The sequence below is a fragment of the Cyprinodon tularosa genome, unplaced genomic scaffold, assembly GCF_016077235.1.
Source record: "Cyprinodon tularosa strain WSP-4 unplaced genomic scaffold, ASM1607723v1 ctg123, whole genome shotgun sequence".
NCBI lineage: Eukaryota > Metazoa > Chordata > Actinopteri > Cyprinodontiformes > Cyprinodontidae > Cyprinodon > Cyprinodon tularosa.
This window is the reverse complement of record NW_024038037.1, coordinates 1,193,708-1,209,634: the sequence shown is the minus strand read 5'-3', so window position 1 is coordinate 1,209,634 and position 15,927 is coordinate 1,193,708. Positions and strand designations below refer to the sequence as shown.

At 41.6% G+C, this 15,927-nt stretch overlaps 1 protein-coding gene across 2 annotated transcripts in view; it reads left to right on the top strand.

Annotated features, from left to right (window-relative positions):
- mylkb (myosin light chain kinase b) overlaps window positions 1–14,269 on the top strand; it is a 30,961-nt gene extending 16,692 nt beyond the window's left edge. The window contains exons 4-19 of one of the 2 annotated variants that reach the window (XM_038276231.1): window positions 125–172; window positions 333–460; window positions 527–683; window positions 2,469–2,659; window positions 2,729–2,840; window positions 4,506–4,544; window positions 4,628–4,712; window positions 4,788–4,991; window positions 6,511–6,728; window positions 6,808–6,931; window positions 7,008–7,160; window positions 7,273–7,396; window positions 7,472–7,562; window positions 8,599–8,727; window positions 9,008–9,120; window positions 13,259–14,269. In XM_038276231.1, coding sequence (XP_038132159.1) covers window positions 125–172; window positions 333–460; window positions 527–683; window positions 2,469–2,659; window positions 2,729–2,840; window positions 4,506–4,544; window positions 4,628–4,712; window positions 4,788–4,991; window positions 6,511–6,728; window positions 6,808–6,931; window positions 7,008–7,160; window positions 7,273–7,396; window positions 7,472–7,562; window positions 8,599–8,727; window positions 9,008–9,120; window positions 13,259–13,384 — 2,042 coding nt within the window. In that variant the 3' untranslated portion in view covers window positions 13,385–14,269. The remainder of the gene's footprint in view (window positions 1–124; window positions 173–332; window positions 461–526; window positions 684–2,468; window positions 2,660–2,728; window positions 2,841–4,505; window positions 4,545–4,627; window positions 4,713–4,787; window positions 4,992–6,510; window positions 6,729–6,807; window positions 6,932–7,007; window positions 7,161–7,272; window positions 7,397–7,471; window positions 7,563–8,598; window positions 8,728–9,007; window positions 9,121–13,258) is intronic. The other variant, XM_038276232.1, reaches the window with a different exon arrangement.
- The last annotated feature ends 1,658 nt before the right edge of the window (window positions 14,270–15,927 follow it).

Sequence of the window (15,927 nt, the reverse complement as noted above, 5' to 3'; positions counted from 1 at the left end):
GATGAGAACCTGAGGATCAGGAGTGTTTGGAAGCAGAGTGACTTTAGATGAGGTTCTGGAAGGAGGTCTGCGCTGTGGGAGGATCCAGGTGTTTGAATGACGGCTCTGTTTGTGTTTCCATCAGGTGAAGCCAGGATAAAGAAGCCAACTCCAAAGACTCCTCCTAAACAAGGTGACGCACCTAATCACCTAAATCACCGTGAAGCTGATCAACACTGAAACGATCAATAATGTCAATGAAAGCCTGACTGATGCCTCTCTGCTTCCTTTTTTTTTTTTTGCCTCTCTGCTTCCTACTCAGCAGTAATCATTGTATTGGTGTCATTCTTTAGCTCTGCCGCCTCAAATCATGCAGTTCCCAGAAGACATGAAGATCCTTGCAGGAGAAAAGGTGGAGATCCTCTGCAAGTTCTCAGGAGCTCCGCCCCTCACCTGCACCTGGCTGAAGTTCAGGAAACCGGTGAGTGTCTGAGCAGCCGGTGGTCCAGCTTAGCCTGAAACCTTCTGACTGGTTTTTATGGTTCAGATCCAGGAAGGCTCCTCGGACATCTCCATAGAGAACAGCGACAGCAGCAGCAAGCTGACCATCAGCAGCGGGCAGCAGGAGCACTGCGGCTGCTACACCGTGGAGCTGAAGAACAGCTACGGCCTCCGACAGGCGGCGCTCAACCTCACCATCGTTGGTAAGAAACATCTGCTGCTCCTCTAAGAGGCTGAAACAAGCTCTGCTGGGAAACAAACTGATCAGCTCCTGAAACTTTACTAAACTATTATCCATCCATCCATTATCATGCTTGTAGTGGGGTCGCAAGGGTTGCTGGTGCCTATCTCCAGCTGTCAATGGGCGAGAGGCGGGGTAGATCCTGGACAGGTTGCCAGTCCATCAGAGGGCAACACAGAGACAAACAACCATTAACACACCCACACCTAAGGAGAATTTAGAGAAGCCAATTAACCTAACAGTCATGTGTTTGGACTGTGGGAGGAAGCCGGAGTACCTGGAGAGAACCCACACATGCTCAGGGAGAAAATGCAAACTCCATGCAGAAAGACCCCGAGCTGGGAATCGAACCCAGAACCTTCTTGCTGCAAGGCAGCAGTGCTACCCACTGCACAACATCACAAATGTTTCATTATCTCTGAAATTAACCGTAAAGATTATGATCAGTCAGATTTACAGCTGGTTCTGGTTCTAACGTCTAACACAGTGGTTCCCTAATGGTGTGCCGTGGCACACTGGTGTGCCGTGAGTCAAGTACGGGTGTGCCGTGGAATTTTGTGACAACCATGTATGGTCATTACAATATAATAACAGAAAAATAAAAAGCCTATACGGTCATATCACTACTTTGTTTGCATTCATTTTTACAAAACAGAGGCAAACTACATTAAAATAATGTAAAAAGAAAAAAAAAACTCAAGGAGAACTCCCTGACCACGGAGATGCGCAGGTAGGAATTATCATCCTGTGGCGCAAGGCTTTAGGGCACGATGGACATGTTCCCGCTGGCATCAGCTGCGCCGCAGGCAGCAAAGGAGCGCGCATTATATGCCGAACACCTTCAGAGCTTAAAAGACAGGTTTGAGCTCCACTTTCCACATGTTGCTGACGTTGAGGATTACGACTGGATCCGAGACCCATTCAACCAGGAATCTTCAACAGAAAAACTGACAATGAAAGAAAGAGAGGAGTGCGCAGAGCTCCGTGCGGACCGCACATTAAAACTCAAATTTAGTGAGCTCCCACTGGATGAGTTTTGGTTGGCTTCTGCATCAGAATACCCAAACATCTCACGCCACGCAATTGAGCAACTTCTTCTTTTCCCCACTACTTACCTGTGTGAGCTGGCGTTCTCTACTCTGGTTTACATGAAGAACAACAGGAGGTCACGGCGCTCTGTTGCGTGTGGCGCTCTCCTCAGTGCCACCAAGGATTAAAAAAATCTGTGCACACTGACAGGCACACGTGTCTCACTAATTTGTAAGCAGACACAATATTTACAACAGCAGACGTTTCAATGCTGATAAAAAAATGTTACATTTATTATTTGTAGTTCAGGACAATGGACAGTGCAGCTTCCTTGCATTGACAGTTCTTTGTGCTTAATTTCTGCTGAGTTTTCTTTGCTTCGTTTTTAATTTTGTGTACCATGATTTAAATAGGCGTGTGGCTGCTTTGATGAAGCCTATTTTGATGAACTTTCAAATAAAATTTTGGAATATTTTGTTAATAAATATTTCATGAGTAATATAGTTGTCTTGTCAAAATTTATTTTGAATCAGTACATAATTGTAACAAATATTTTGCTAAACACGATGGATGACACAGGTTTTAAATGCTCTTTAGCACAATAAGTGTGCCTTGAGATTTTTACTTGTCCTTTGGTATGCCTTGGGCACAAAAAGTTTGGGAACCACTGGTCTAACAAATGTGTGTCCCCCTGTCCGATCTTCTCCCTCCTCCTCAGATAAACCCGACCCCCCGGCCAAGGTCCCGGCAGCCTCAGACATCCGGCGCTCCAGCCTGACCCTGTCGTGGTACGGACCCACCTACGACGGGGGCAGCGCCGTGCAGACCTACCACCTGGAGATCTGGGACTCTGTGGAGCAGCAGTGGAAACAGCTGGTTTCCTGCAACAGCACCTCCTACAACGTCCAGGTGAGTTTACATCCAAACCCGAGACAGAACAGATTAGGATCCGATGTTTGAAACCGTTTCTGTCTCCAGAACCTTCTCCCAGAGCGACAGTACAAGTTCCGAGTCCGAGCTCAGAACATTTATGGGATTGGAGAGCCGAGTGCCGAGTCTGAAGCTGTGACAGTGGGACTGGTGGACGACGGTGAGAAAACTGGAACTGAACCAGTTCAGAGATCCATAACACAGTGGGTCTGATAAAAGGAGGTCCACTTCCTGTTTAAACAGGTGGCAGAAGCTCATGGAGGTAGATCAGCCTCCACTTTCACAAATACACATATGTGATCCACACATGCACAGGACAAGATCCACACATGCACAGCATGTATGTGGATTTTTTTGTGCTTGCATGAATTGTCCTGTGCATGTATAAATCACATATGTGTATTTGTGAAAATTAAGACTGATCTATCTCCATAGAAGCTCAGCCTAAAGAAAATAAACAGATCTAAGGTTCACTGATGTCGTTTATAAATTCAGAGGGAAATGCTTTCATTGGTCCAGCTGAAAGGTTCTGAAGAACCTGTAAAAAAGTTCTGAACATAACCATAGATCCGTCCACTCCAGAACCTTCAGGTGTTGGTAGATCATCAGATCCATCATCAGAGGAGTCCTGCTGTTTAAACCGCCCTCCTCCTGCTTCCTTAATCAGACCAAACGCCAAATTTCTCCCCAGAAACGCTCCAGAACCACAGATAATGAATCCAGGTTGGAAATAAACTCACAATAAAATCCTTTTCAAATAGTCCCCTAAAATAATGATATTAATTTTTAGAAGAAATAAAGAATAAAATAGACTTAGAAACTTGCACTTCCTTTTGTCATCTTTTCAGAAAAGACACAACAGCATAATGTCAGGATGGATACCAGAGTATAAAACAGGCAGTAAGCTGGTAATAAATACTACAAATACATCACTACCACTTTACAATAACTATCACCGTATAGATAGCCCATAACTAGTTTATAGATGTTTTTATTTCATACATAAAAATTTTGTAACTCATTCAAGTGTTTATAATGCAGTTAACATTTTATACCTGCTAAAAAAGACATTGCTATCTAAAATATATAATTAAACATCTTAGATTCATTATTTGGTTAAAAACCAGTCCGTTTTTTTCAATTAACACAACTATCTTAATCATTCTAACACATTTAAAGCCATTTAAATCTCCTGAATTAGTAAGAATTTTAAAGTTGACTCAAAGGCTCCACCTGCTGCCTGGATTCTTAGCATATTGGATTTAGATGATCCCTCTGTTAATTAGTTTTAAACCTTTACATTAACAACATATAACTTCTTCCTCTGAACAGATGAGACGAGTTTAAACTCCTCGTATGGTAAAAGAAAATATTTCTGTCCCTTTGAACAGTTTCTCCCTCAAAGCATCACAGGATGTTCTCTAACGAATCTGCTCTGGTTCTCTGAGAGCTAATCTTCACTTTTCTGGCCTCTAGGAGCTTCTCAGCTTATTATTTTATTTTATAATCTCAATTTATCACTGAGAAGATAGAAAAGCAGGATTTATCAGATTAAATTTGCTGGTTTATGAGCCTATAAATGAGTGATTGGTTTCTGCATAGTGAGGAATCCATACATGATGGAACAGATATTTGTTCTGAGTTTTTCCTGCTGCTATAGCAACTAAAAACCCTGGCTCCAGTGTGGCGACTCCTGAAAGGAGGGGCCCTCAGGGAATTAGATGTGATCCTGAAATCAGAACTTGCTCCTAAACCAGAACCAGGTCCAACTAACTGGACTAACACCACTAACTGCACTAACACTGCTGTTTGATTCCTCTAACAGACAACCAGGAGGAAGTGGAGGTAGAGGAGGATGATGAAGGTAGGAGCCTCAGCAGACTGATCATATGGCGTTCATCAGCCATGGCTGTCAGGATGACCTGGTTTCTCTGTGTTTCCACCCAGAAAAAGAACCAGAGTACAGAGACGTGATCATCAGAACCGACGTGAAGGTGAAGGAGTTGTACGACGTGGAGGAGCGGCTGGGAACGTAAGGCTCCGCCCATTCACCTCACTCCCAGGGGTCAGCCAGCACAGACTAAGACCTGCTCTGATTGTGTCTCAGGGGGAAGTTCGGTCAGGTCTTCAAGCTGGTGGAGAAATCCACCAAGAAGGTTTGGGCAGGAAAGTTTATCAAAGCGTACTCGGCCAAGGAGAAGGAGAACGTCCGGCAGGAGATCGGCATCATGAACAGCCTCCATCACCCCAAACTGGTGCAGTGTGTGGATGCCTTCGAGGGCAAGTCGGACATCGTCATGGTGCTGGAGATGTAGGTTCTCCCCCTGCAGGGTTACTGAGGTTATAAACATCTGAGCTGCTCTGCAAACACAAACAAGATGCTTTACAGAGGAAACCATTTCTGCTGAGCTATGAGAGGAATTCAGCTAAGATTAGAAACAAACTCCCTGAAACACTGATCCACTTCTTTAGTCATGGCTGCTGAACTCTGAGCTGATTTCCTGTTATTCGGAAGGACTTTCAGTTTTAACTTTGATAAATAAACTCTGGAGAGGAAGCAGCAAATATTTGCTGACATGATGCAAACTGGGCATCCAAACAGGAAGAGGAGTGTTTACCATCAGATCATCTTGGATCCACAGCTTCATTAAGGAGGCAGCAGCAAACGAAGGAACAAACAAACAGGAAACTAAAGCTCAGTTTAACCAGACAAAGTTTTAAATCTGAGACCTGAATTTAGAGGAATCCTTTTGTCTTTTAAATCTAAAACAGGAGCAGAATGATGAGTTTTATTTCTTAGAATGTAATTCATTAACAGACATTACAGGATTTGCTTTGGTGTCTTTAAATTACTGAAGCTTTTTATCCCTCCTTATTTTGCACCATAAACTAAAATAACCTTTACTCTGAATTTATGAGCTGGATCTGAACATATATATAACTGTTTATAGAAAGGAAAATTACACGCTGGTTTTAAAACTTTTGAGAAATCAGATTGTGGAAATTGTGGCATGCGTTTCATAAACACCCCTTTACTTTATTTCTACCAAATAAATAAATCCAGTCCAACAGAATAAATACATACTTTTTAGTAAAATAAATGCATACTCTATTTAGTAAATAGAGGAAGCACAGCAAACAGGGCAGGGGGAGAGCATTGACCAGGAAGGCAGACAGGAAGCTGAGGGTAACTCTGGAGGAGCTGCAATGAACAGCTCAGGTGGGAAGATCTAGGAACAGGAAAATCAATCATGGACTTCAAGGACTCAGGCTGTAGAGGAGAGGAACAATGAAGACACTTGAAAACAGTGAAATAAGATTAAATTAGATTAGATTAGATTAGATTAAGCTTTATTGATCTCACAGCGGAGAAATTCACTTGTTACATATTAGCATAGAAGTCAAAGAAGGTGCAAACAAGGAGGAAAAGGTGCATTAAGAATAAACAATAAACAATATATATATATATATACAGTATATCCAGGTATATACAGTATATCAAGGTAAATAAGGATTAAGGTGCAAGTGTACCTGTATCGCACACAAATAAAAAGTCCTGCCTGTGGTAGGAGACAAAAAAACATATGATTGGAGAGAAATTAATATTAAAACAAGTAAAACAGAGTTAATGTGGAAGCATGGTGGTGGCAGCATTATGCTGAAATGACAGGGAGGTTAGTCACAGTTTGTTTAAAAATGGTTAAATCTAAATAATGAATCACTTTTTAGTGGTAAAACAACCAAAAATGTTGTTGAAATGCGGGAAATCTTTCAGTGTTTTATTAAGGAAAACTGAGCCATGAAAAGGTTTTTATGTTCTCTGTCTGCAGGATCTCAGGCGGCGAGCTGTTTGAGCGAATCATCGATGAAGACTTTGAGCTGACAGAGAGGGAGGTGATTAAATACATGCTGCAGATCATCGGCGGCGTCAATTTCATCCACAAACAGGGGATCGTCCACCTGGACCTCAAACCCGAGAACATCATGTGTGTCAACAAGACCGGCAGCAAGATCAAACTTATCGACTTCGGCCTGGCCCGCCGGCTTGGTAGGAAAACTCTGGGACCAGTAAACTCTTCCCCAGTGGTCTCTGTCTGGACCTGACCTCTGGTTTTATCCGCCAACAGAAAACGCTGGAACTCTGAAGGTTCTGTTTGGGACTCCAGAGTTTGTGGCTCCTGAAGTGATCAACTATGAAGCCATCAGTTACCCCACAGACATGTGGAGCATAGGAGTCATCTGTTACATCCTGTGAGGATTCAGCTCTGTTGGACTGGGCCTGGCCTGCGGTGCCTTAGCTAAGATGTTTCCTCTGTTCCCCCCTCAGGCTCAGCGGTCTCTCTCCATTCATGGGCGACAACGACAACGAGACTCTGGCCAACGTCACCTCGGCCACCTGGGACTTTGAGGATGAGGCCTTTGATGAAATCTCTGAGAACGCCAAAGACTTCATCACCAACCTGCTAAAGAAGGACATGAAGTAATCATGATGTTCCCTCCAGAAACATCTCATCACCGCGACACATGGAGGAGATGTTGGTAGGATCTGCAGACTGCTGGATCTGTTCACAGTGTAACATTTCTCTACTCAGGGCTCGGCTGAGCTGTCCTCAGTGTTTTGAACACCCGTGGCTGAAACAGGACACCAACACCATGAAGACCACCAAGCTGTCCAAGGAGAGGATGAAGAAGTACATCCTGAGGAGAAAGTGGCAGGTAAATGACAGGAACTTGAAGGCAGAACACCCCGTAGAAACCATCGTAACGTCCACATCTCCTCCTCTGGGACAGAAAACTGGTCACGCCGTTCGAGCTATCGGCCGACTCTCCTCTATGGCCATGATGGCTGGCGTCAGTGCCAAGAAGGGCTCGCCCACCGAAGGTACCGAACCCAATCAAGCTGAGTCCCATCTTTACATTCAAATAAAGTTTTTTTTACATTCCACTTTGTTCCATCTGAATATTTGAAAAATGAGTAATTTCTTTCATTGTTGTAATGTTACCACCTGCCAATAGAGAGCACTCTTGTTCAGTGTTGCAGATGCCTGCTAGAGCAGAAACATGAATCATTCCAGAGACTGTTCCAGGATTATACACATTGTTAAATGGCGACAAGGATGTAGAATCAACTGTATGCTGTCTTGTTTATAAATACAACACTTAATAAAATCCTTAAGTTATTATATTAATAGCGCTCATTTAGCCAGGTTGCATGGAGGAGCAGTGGAACTTCTCTTCTGTGTTTGGAAGAGGATGTGGTGGGCATTAAACAAAATGTCTGTAAATAGGTAGAAAAAGAAACGCCAGCAGTTCACACAGAAGATGGAGAAGACTTTTACAACATAATAAACTTCATGGATCCAAATTCTAAATTTTTTTTGCGAAAAAACCAACACCAGAACTGCCTGTTTAAAAGCTCTGCTAACAGTGCTAAGACTCTCCTAGCACTGACTGATGGAATACACTGAAAACAGAGAGCTATATCTCGGTTAGCATCAACTTCATGGAAAGAACAACAAATGTGGGGTTTTACTTTAATTCTCGCATATCAACTAATTGTTAATTCATTGATAAGATCGATCACATTTAGATTCATTCAATAATCGAATAAATTGCATCACTAGTTCAGGTCAAATCATATATGGTATATTAATATATATCAATTCTATCAAACATAAGGGATCGGGATCATTGGCTGTAAAAGTGGAAACAAACCACTAGGTTTTAACTGGACCAGAACCAAGCTAAATATGAGCAGAGCGATTAGAAAATGCTCCTAAGGTTGCAGATCAGATCCACTATGGGCCTTCTAGTCTGATTTAAAGCTTCCTGTTTGCTGAATATTTTTAAATGTTGGAAAACTACGACCCGTCTGTCTTCGCCTCCCACTGACGGAATGTGTTCCTGTTTGTTTCCAGAGGATAATCAGTTCCTGGAGTGTTTGGAGTATGAACAGAAGACGGAGTGTAAACCCACCTTTACCTCCGTCATCAAAGATGTAGAGGTGGTGGAGGGCAGCGCTGCTCGCTTTGACTGCAAGATAGAAGGTAGAACCATCAGAACCGCTCCTTCAGTTCATTACTGGCTAATCCTGATGTTTACATCCACTAACCCGGTCTCCATCAAATCTAAAAATATGATCGTTCAGGAGGAGTTAGTGTGGAAACTGAGAAATAACAGATAAAATTCCATTATTTTAGACGAATTAACAGTAAAGAACATGTTCTCTTTTAAGGCATGAAGCTGCTGAGCTCCTTGAACAAACAGAAACCTTTTTCCTTTGAACTCTTCACTCACTGTGAACTAAACAGCTGTTTTGTGCTGCAGGATACCCTGACCCTGAGGTGGTTTGGTACAAAGATGACCAGCCAATCAAAGAGACCCGACACTTCCAGATCGACTACGATGAGGAAGGAAACTGCAGTCTGGTCATTTCAGAGGTCAGAGGCTGCAGCTTGCAGCTGAGTGGGATTAAAATGGGCTTAGAAATATATTGATCTTAGGTCCTGCTAATTCAGTACAGATCTCTTAAACCAATCTGCTGTCTGCGGTCAGGCAGATCTGCATCTCCTCCATACAGCAATAAAACATTGTCCAAACGGACAACTATCTAACAAATCAGACTATGATGCTGTAATCCAACTAAGGCAGAGAAATGGATGCAGAAATCAGTGCTAAGCTTCATCTCAGATAACTGTGCTAGAACAGACAACCATGAAAAACCATAACAACTGGCTGACCCCTATGAGGGATGTAAACTGCCTCCAGTGTCATCAGTAGGAAGAATGTTAGGGTAGTTAAGTTTCCCCAACTTTAACCTATAAAAAATGAAACAAAGAGTGTAGGATTTTTCCTGACCGTGCTTTGCAAAGGGGAGATAGGCAGAGTTGAAGAATCAATCTCTGCATCTCCGCTTGGCTCAACATTTGTCAGACTTTTTATTGAGCAGTCAAGGCATTTAGCAACTCCCAAGCACCAAAAACATCAACTGATTCTTCATCTAGTCACTCCTCAGTAAAATGGTTTTCCTGTTTCCTGTTACCTCTGAGATAAGACTGTTCTGCACTGTCAGGACAGTCTTTGGCCCAGTGTTTTTTTAAACCACAATTAAAACAACCTTCATCATATTTCTGGTTCGTCTGATATTTTCTATTCCAACCTCCTTGGCCTCTCTGTTGACCTCTAAATCTGCTACCACCCCATGGCTGGCCACCCCTACCACTGCCTCTATTTTCTCTCACAAACACTTCTAACTCATCTTGGTTAGTGTAAAACACTTCTCCTGTGCCTCCAGTTCCACTTCCCTTTTCCTTGGTAACTTCAGCTGCATGTCTAGCGTACTCCATTATCCTTACAACATCAGCTGTTCTGTGCTCTACCAAATGCTTTCTGATCTTTCTGAACTAATGTGTGCCTGAAACCCATTCATTAAACCATTTCTAAGCTGTGCCTGAAAGGTACTGTCCTTATCAGCATCATAAGGAGTGCTACTGTGAGCTCTGAATTCTTTTTCAAATCTAATTTTGTAATCATCCACATTTTCTCCTGATTTTTGTAATACAGTGGACAAATGGGCATAATCAGCCCTCTTTTTAAACTCAGTACGCATGGCATTGCAAACAGCAGCCCACTGAGGCTGTAAAGCTGTTATAACTGTTCCATTGAGATCTCCTGGGCCATAAGGAATAACTCCACCATTTTGATCCCAAGATGTTAGGGTTGTTAAGTTTCCCCAACTTTAACCTATGAAAAAATGAAACAAAGACAGTGTAAGATTTTTCCTGACAGTGCTTTGCAAAGGGGAGATAGGCAGAGTTGAAGAATCAATCTCTGCATCTCCGCTTGGCTCAACATTTGCCAGGCTTTTTATTGAGCAGTCAACACATTACAACAGCAGGCGTTAGTTTTGATTACGCAATCTCTTAGACATAGCATGAACTTTTAAGATAGGGAACTTGCCTGGTTTCAGTATACGCTTTACACAAAGTGTCAGGGTTATGAACTTTCACTTCTGTGCTTCTCAAATGAAAAACACGAAAGCATTCTTGCAAAACATTTGACCGTCTTATGACCTTCATACACTATTTCCAATGATGAGAGTGACATATAGAAAAACAAATGATTGAGAGCAATATAAAACATATAAATTAATAAAATGATAAAAACAACAGAAATCATAATAACTCCAAAACAAAATCATCCAGGCATGCCAGAATAGCTTGGGTAAAAATAGTAGGGCTATCCGCAAAGCCTTGGGGAAGTCTGGTATATGTAAACTTTCTACCCTCAAATGTGAAAACAAACCAATATTGAGAGTCAGGATGAATTGGTACTGAGAAAAAAAAAAATTACTCAAATCAATAACTGAAAAATACTTGTTTTCAGGGCTTAAAGTGTTTAACAGAGTGTGCGGATCAGGAACATTAGGGGCTCTGGTCTCTACAGCTTGCTTTACAGCTCGCAGGTCCTGAATCATTCTCCAATCTTTTTTATTAGCCTTTTGGACTGGAAAGATGGGAGTATTGCATGGGGAATCAGGGCATGGTCTGATTATTCCTGCCATGAGTAATTTCTTTACAACTGGTCTGATACCCTCCTGTGCTTCCTTCTTTAGAGGGTACTGTTTTATTCTGGGCTTCCATTGTGATTTTGGTTGAATGGTAACTGGAGAAATCGTTGTAATTAGACCTACGTCTGTTGGGCCTGTTGACCATAACTGCTTAGAAACATTTTGTAAATCCAGTTCCTCTCTTTCAGTTAGAAAAAGTTCAGTTTGTCACTCTAACTCATGTACTCTGGTCTGTGAGTCCACAACATACTTAAGCTCAAGTCTGCTTAGGCCAGTTGAAACCCTAAAGGACCAACCACAGTGATTTAGAGGTGTGTAGTCTGTAGCTGCGTCTGCTACTCGTAAATGAGGGCCACTGTCTTTCCACTGTGTTTCACTGGAACAGAAAAGTGATATATGTGGCAGCCATGGGAATCTGTACAAAGGTTGAAGCTCTGAAGGTAACAAAACAGTTGCAGCAGCCCCAAATGAGACTCCATCAGTGTATAAATATAGACAGCTAATTGGGACAACCTCCTTTCTCAAAAATTGCTGTGCATAGTCTGTGTCTGGACTCTGAGAAATATTCATAGTGACATGGAGTTGATTAAGGGGAATTTCATGTTCTGGCTTAGTGAGGGTTAGACAGAAATCATAATAACTCCAACAAAGAATGTGTCACCATTCAGATGCTAAAAGTTAAAAATGTTTGTGTCCAAAACTCCTCCAACTTTACCGTAGCTTCTAATATCAATCAGAGGAAATCCTCCCATCTTTATTAATCCCAGCCTATTGAAGGACGTCCGTGTTGAAGTTATCTTTTTACCTTTTAGGATTAGCTGCTTCTCACTGATTTAACAATCTGAAGTTTCATCTCACACTTCTAAATATAAAGTTGCATTTTTAAAGATACTTTCAGTTAATGAACAAACATTAGGTGACACTGACACTATATTTACACATTAATTAGTAAATATGGTGGTTCTCAGCCATCCAGGTCAGTCATTCCAAAAAAGTAAAAAAAAAATAAAAAATAAAATCCACTAGACTTTTTTCCAAGTTTGAAGATGCTTAGCTTATCTTCTTTTGAACTCACACCACCCTCTGGAAAACAAACTTTCTCTCATCAGGACCTTACAACACCAGGCCGAGCATTGCCTACTAAAACAGAAGGGAAGCACAAAGAACAGAAACACATCAATGATGCTCTCCCAACCTGTGGACACCTAAAGTGGCCGTTTGTCAAATCAGCAAGGAAATCCAAAAGACACGCAGCAGAAGATAACGTTGAGACGATTAAACGCAAAAACATCACCATCCCATTTGTTGCTGGAGTCTCTGAAAAACTCAAGAGGATTTTCTCCAAACACAAAATCCCAGAACATCAAACCAAACAGATCCTTAAACAGAGACTAGTGCATCCTGAAGACCAAACCCCAGACCTAAAATAATCAAGGGGTGGACCTATTTGTTTGGTTCAATCTGTATGTTTTCTAAGCCAACAGGACATTTTTGGTCCACTCTATGAAGTCTGGAACTCAATGCTATTTCTGACATTTTGAATTGAAAAAGCTTCCTGGATGGGAAGAGAAACGTCTTGAAACTTGGAAACAAAGTCCAATGGATTGTTTTTTAACATCTTTGGAATCACTTTGCAAAGTATCCAAAACCCTTTAACTCTTTCTATTACTTATTTATTTAAAAACTAAAAACCTCAGTTTTACACAACTTGATAATTATAACCCAGAGAAAAAATAAATCTTGGTTTTCTATTTTTACAAATTAAAATCTGAAACTTTTGTTGCTTCTCTGTAGCCCCACCAATCCCCCCATCCCCACCAAGTGTTGCCTTCAGCAGGTCAATAGATTCAACCTATTGGCTGATAAAGAACCTATTTCCATCAATATAAGATTTGTTTTGTTTGTTGTGTTGGTGGATCACCTGTAGTTCCTCTAAATCCATTCTAATAATGTGTCTTTAACCTGTTATGTTGAAGTGTTAATAATTTAACATCTGCTGAATCCTGCAGGTTTCAGGTGACGATGATGCCAAGTACATGGTGAAAGCTGTCAACAGTCTGGGCGAAGCAACGTGCACAGCTGACCTGCTGGTGGAGGTGATGGCTGAAGAGGAGGAGGAAGAGGAGGAGGAATGAAGATCCGTGTAGGACGAGTCAGGGGGCCGCTGATCCTCAGCCTGTCAGACCTGAGCAGGAGAAATTTTACCCACGGTGGTAGGGGGTGTTGAAGGTGCAGGTGGGCGGAGTTTCACTGAAGGTTTGATCCTGTTATCAGGCTGTGATATAAGAATCATCCGATGCATCAGGAAATTATCAGTTTCCCTCTAAAAACCAACATGATAAAGGATCAGGATACGGTTCGGTCTTTACCCACAATGCATTCTGAGACCCCTGGTGGATTTGCAAAGGGGAAAACATATTAATACAGTGTTAGCTAAAAAAAAAAGGTTTAGATAAACAGAAGTTAAGTAATGAATGATGGTTAACTGAACACAGCAATCATAATTTAATGATTCAGTCTATGAGCATTTAAAGCAGTAATGATGTTGGTCTGGAGGGTTCAAAGATTCAGGATAATTCAGCCATTAGTGAGATAAAACATCATGATGATGGAGTAACGATCTGCCGGAACCACCAACTGTTGGAAATTATATCAGAGCAAAATAGAAAATAATTTGACTTTAATGTCAGTAGAGTTTTCTTCTATTGTTTTAACAAATTGTCTCTGCTGTTAGCCTGACTCCATTAGAAATGTTATTTCTCATTAAATGAGGCTCCCTTTGGCAGAGAAATGCCTTCATGGATGGAGAAGCAGAGCTGGTTTTATGGACAGATGCTGAACAGATGACTGAAGAACAGGTGAACGCTGTTATTTAAATACATTCAATAGACTTTTTTTTTATCAACATTGCCTTTAGTGAATGATAGCAAACAACAGGATAAGATTTTAACCCAAACACTCAACTCTACTGCTCACATATTAATTTCCCTACAAATGTGGCTCCATTTCAGGAGAAAGAATTAAAACCAAACTTGGGCTCAGTATTAATTAAGCTGGACCAGTTTAGGATGGGGATCAGCATCATTCGCCCTTTATTAGATCTTTAGTACTTTTTTATTTCGAGCTTCTTTAACCATTGTTCAATGCACTGCAAAACTTGAAATATAAGTAAAAAAAAACTTTTTCAATAACTGCATTTTTCTTTAATTTTTGAATTTAATGATTTGCCGGTGGAATCAAAAGATTTACATTTTAAATTAGAAATAAACATCCCTATTATCTTACTGTAATGTAAATGAGGTTATTTTTAGGTTATTTTTAGATCAGGTTTTGTTTGCTCACATTTATGTTCACCTTTAAAACAAAATTCCTCCATGGTGCGACTTGTTTACGTACTCTGACCCTCTCTGATTAACCAGTCAATGCAGCTCCCTGTGTTAGACTCCGCCCACCTGATGGCCTGCCCACCTCTGTCTCCTGCGAGGTCGTGTCATTGGACTGACTCCCTGTGAAGAGCAGCTCCTCCACATTCCCACAGACTCTTCCTGTAGCTCAACTAACCGTAACAGTTCTGGGTTTGACATGTTTTCTCTCTCACATGGAGTCTGGAGGAAACGCCCAAAAGCTCTCGTATGATTGGTCCGTTTATGGAAGCTGCAGAAACCGATCTGCATCTTGAGATGAGGCCCATGAACACTTCTGCCGTGTCACTGAACTTTAACTCAGAATGTCACATTTTGTCCCAGTTTGATTTGAAAACTAAACACTGAACCATTTTCCAGTGTGTTTACCAACACATTAGATGTTACCCGGTTTGCCCTGCCTTAGAGCAAGGCAGCAGGCCTTCATTACGTCTGTGCCTTAAAGCTGCTCTGAGCCCAGACTGAACTCCAGGCTCCGCTCCGATCACTTTGTTCTTTATGCTTAACCGGAGCTGCTCCTCTTATTAGCTCGTTATCCTCACATCATGTTTCAGCTGCAGGTTTAGAAGCTTCAGTCACGTTTGGCCTTAAAGCATCGTCACTCTGAATCAGAGTGTCTCCGTCACACCTTGGGACCTTCTTCTCCTTCTGCTTCTTCTGTGGCCTTAGAAAGAGTTGAAGAATCAGGAAACTCTGTAGCCTCAGCCTGGATTCCCAGGCCGTTTCTCAGTATGTGTACTTGTGCGTCCTCGTGAAAGTCATCAACCTCAGTCCTACTACTGTTCCAGTTCACAAGAACAGCAGACCGAGAACGGACAAAGTCCCCACATGTTTTTCTGGCCCCTCCCTCTTTACCCAACAGAGATAGCAAAAGTACTCACTTTACGTACTTGAGTAAAAGTACAGATACTTGTGTTAAAAATACTCTGGTAAAAGTGGAAGTACTGATTAAACTTCTTTACTCAAGTAAAAGTAACAAAGTACAGGCTTGTAAATTTACTTAAAGTATAAAAGTAAAAGTAGAAACCACTTTTTTCATGCCGTTGCCTACATTTTAAATGGATGTCTGCCAATAGGACTAGATCTCCGTCGTGTTTATTTTCAATCATCTCGTCGTCCATGCTACTATGCTAACGCCACCGCCACCAAGCTGCAATGATTTGCCGCCAATGAATACCGCCGAATCTGTCGATTCATCTTGTAGTGGTGCGTCAAATGCAACGTAGATTCCCATCCAATTAGATTGAATTTGGTAT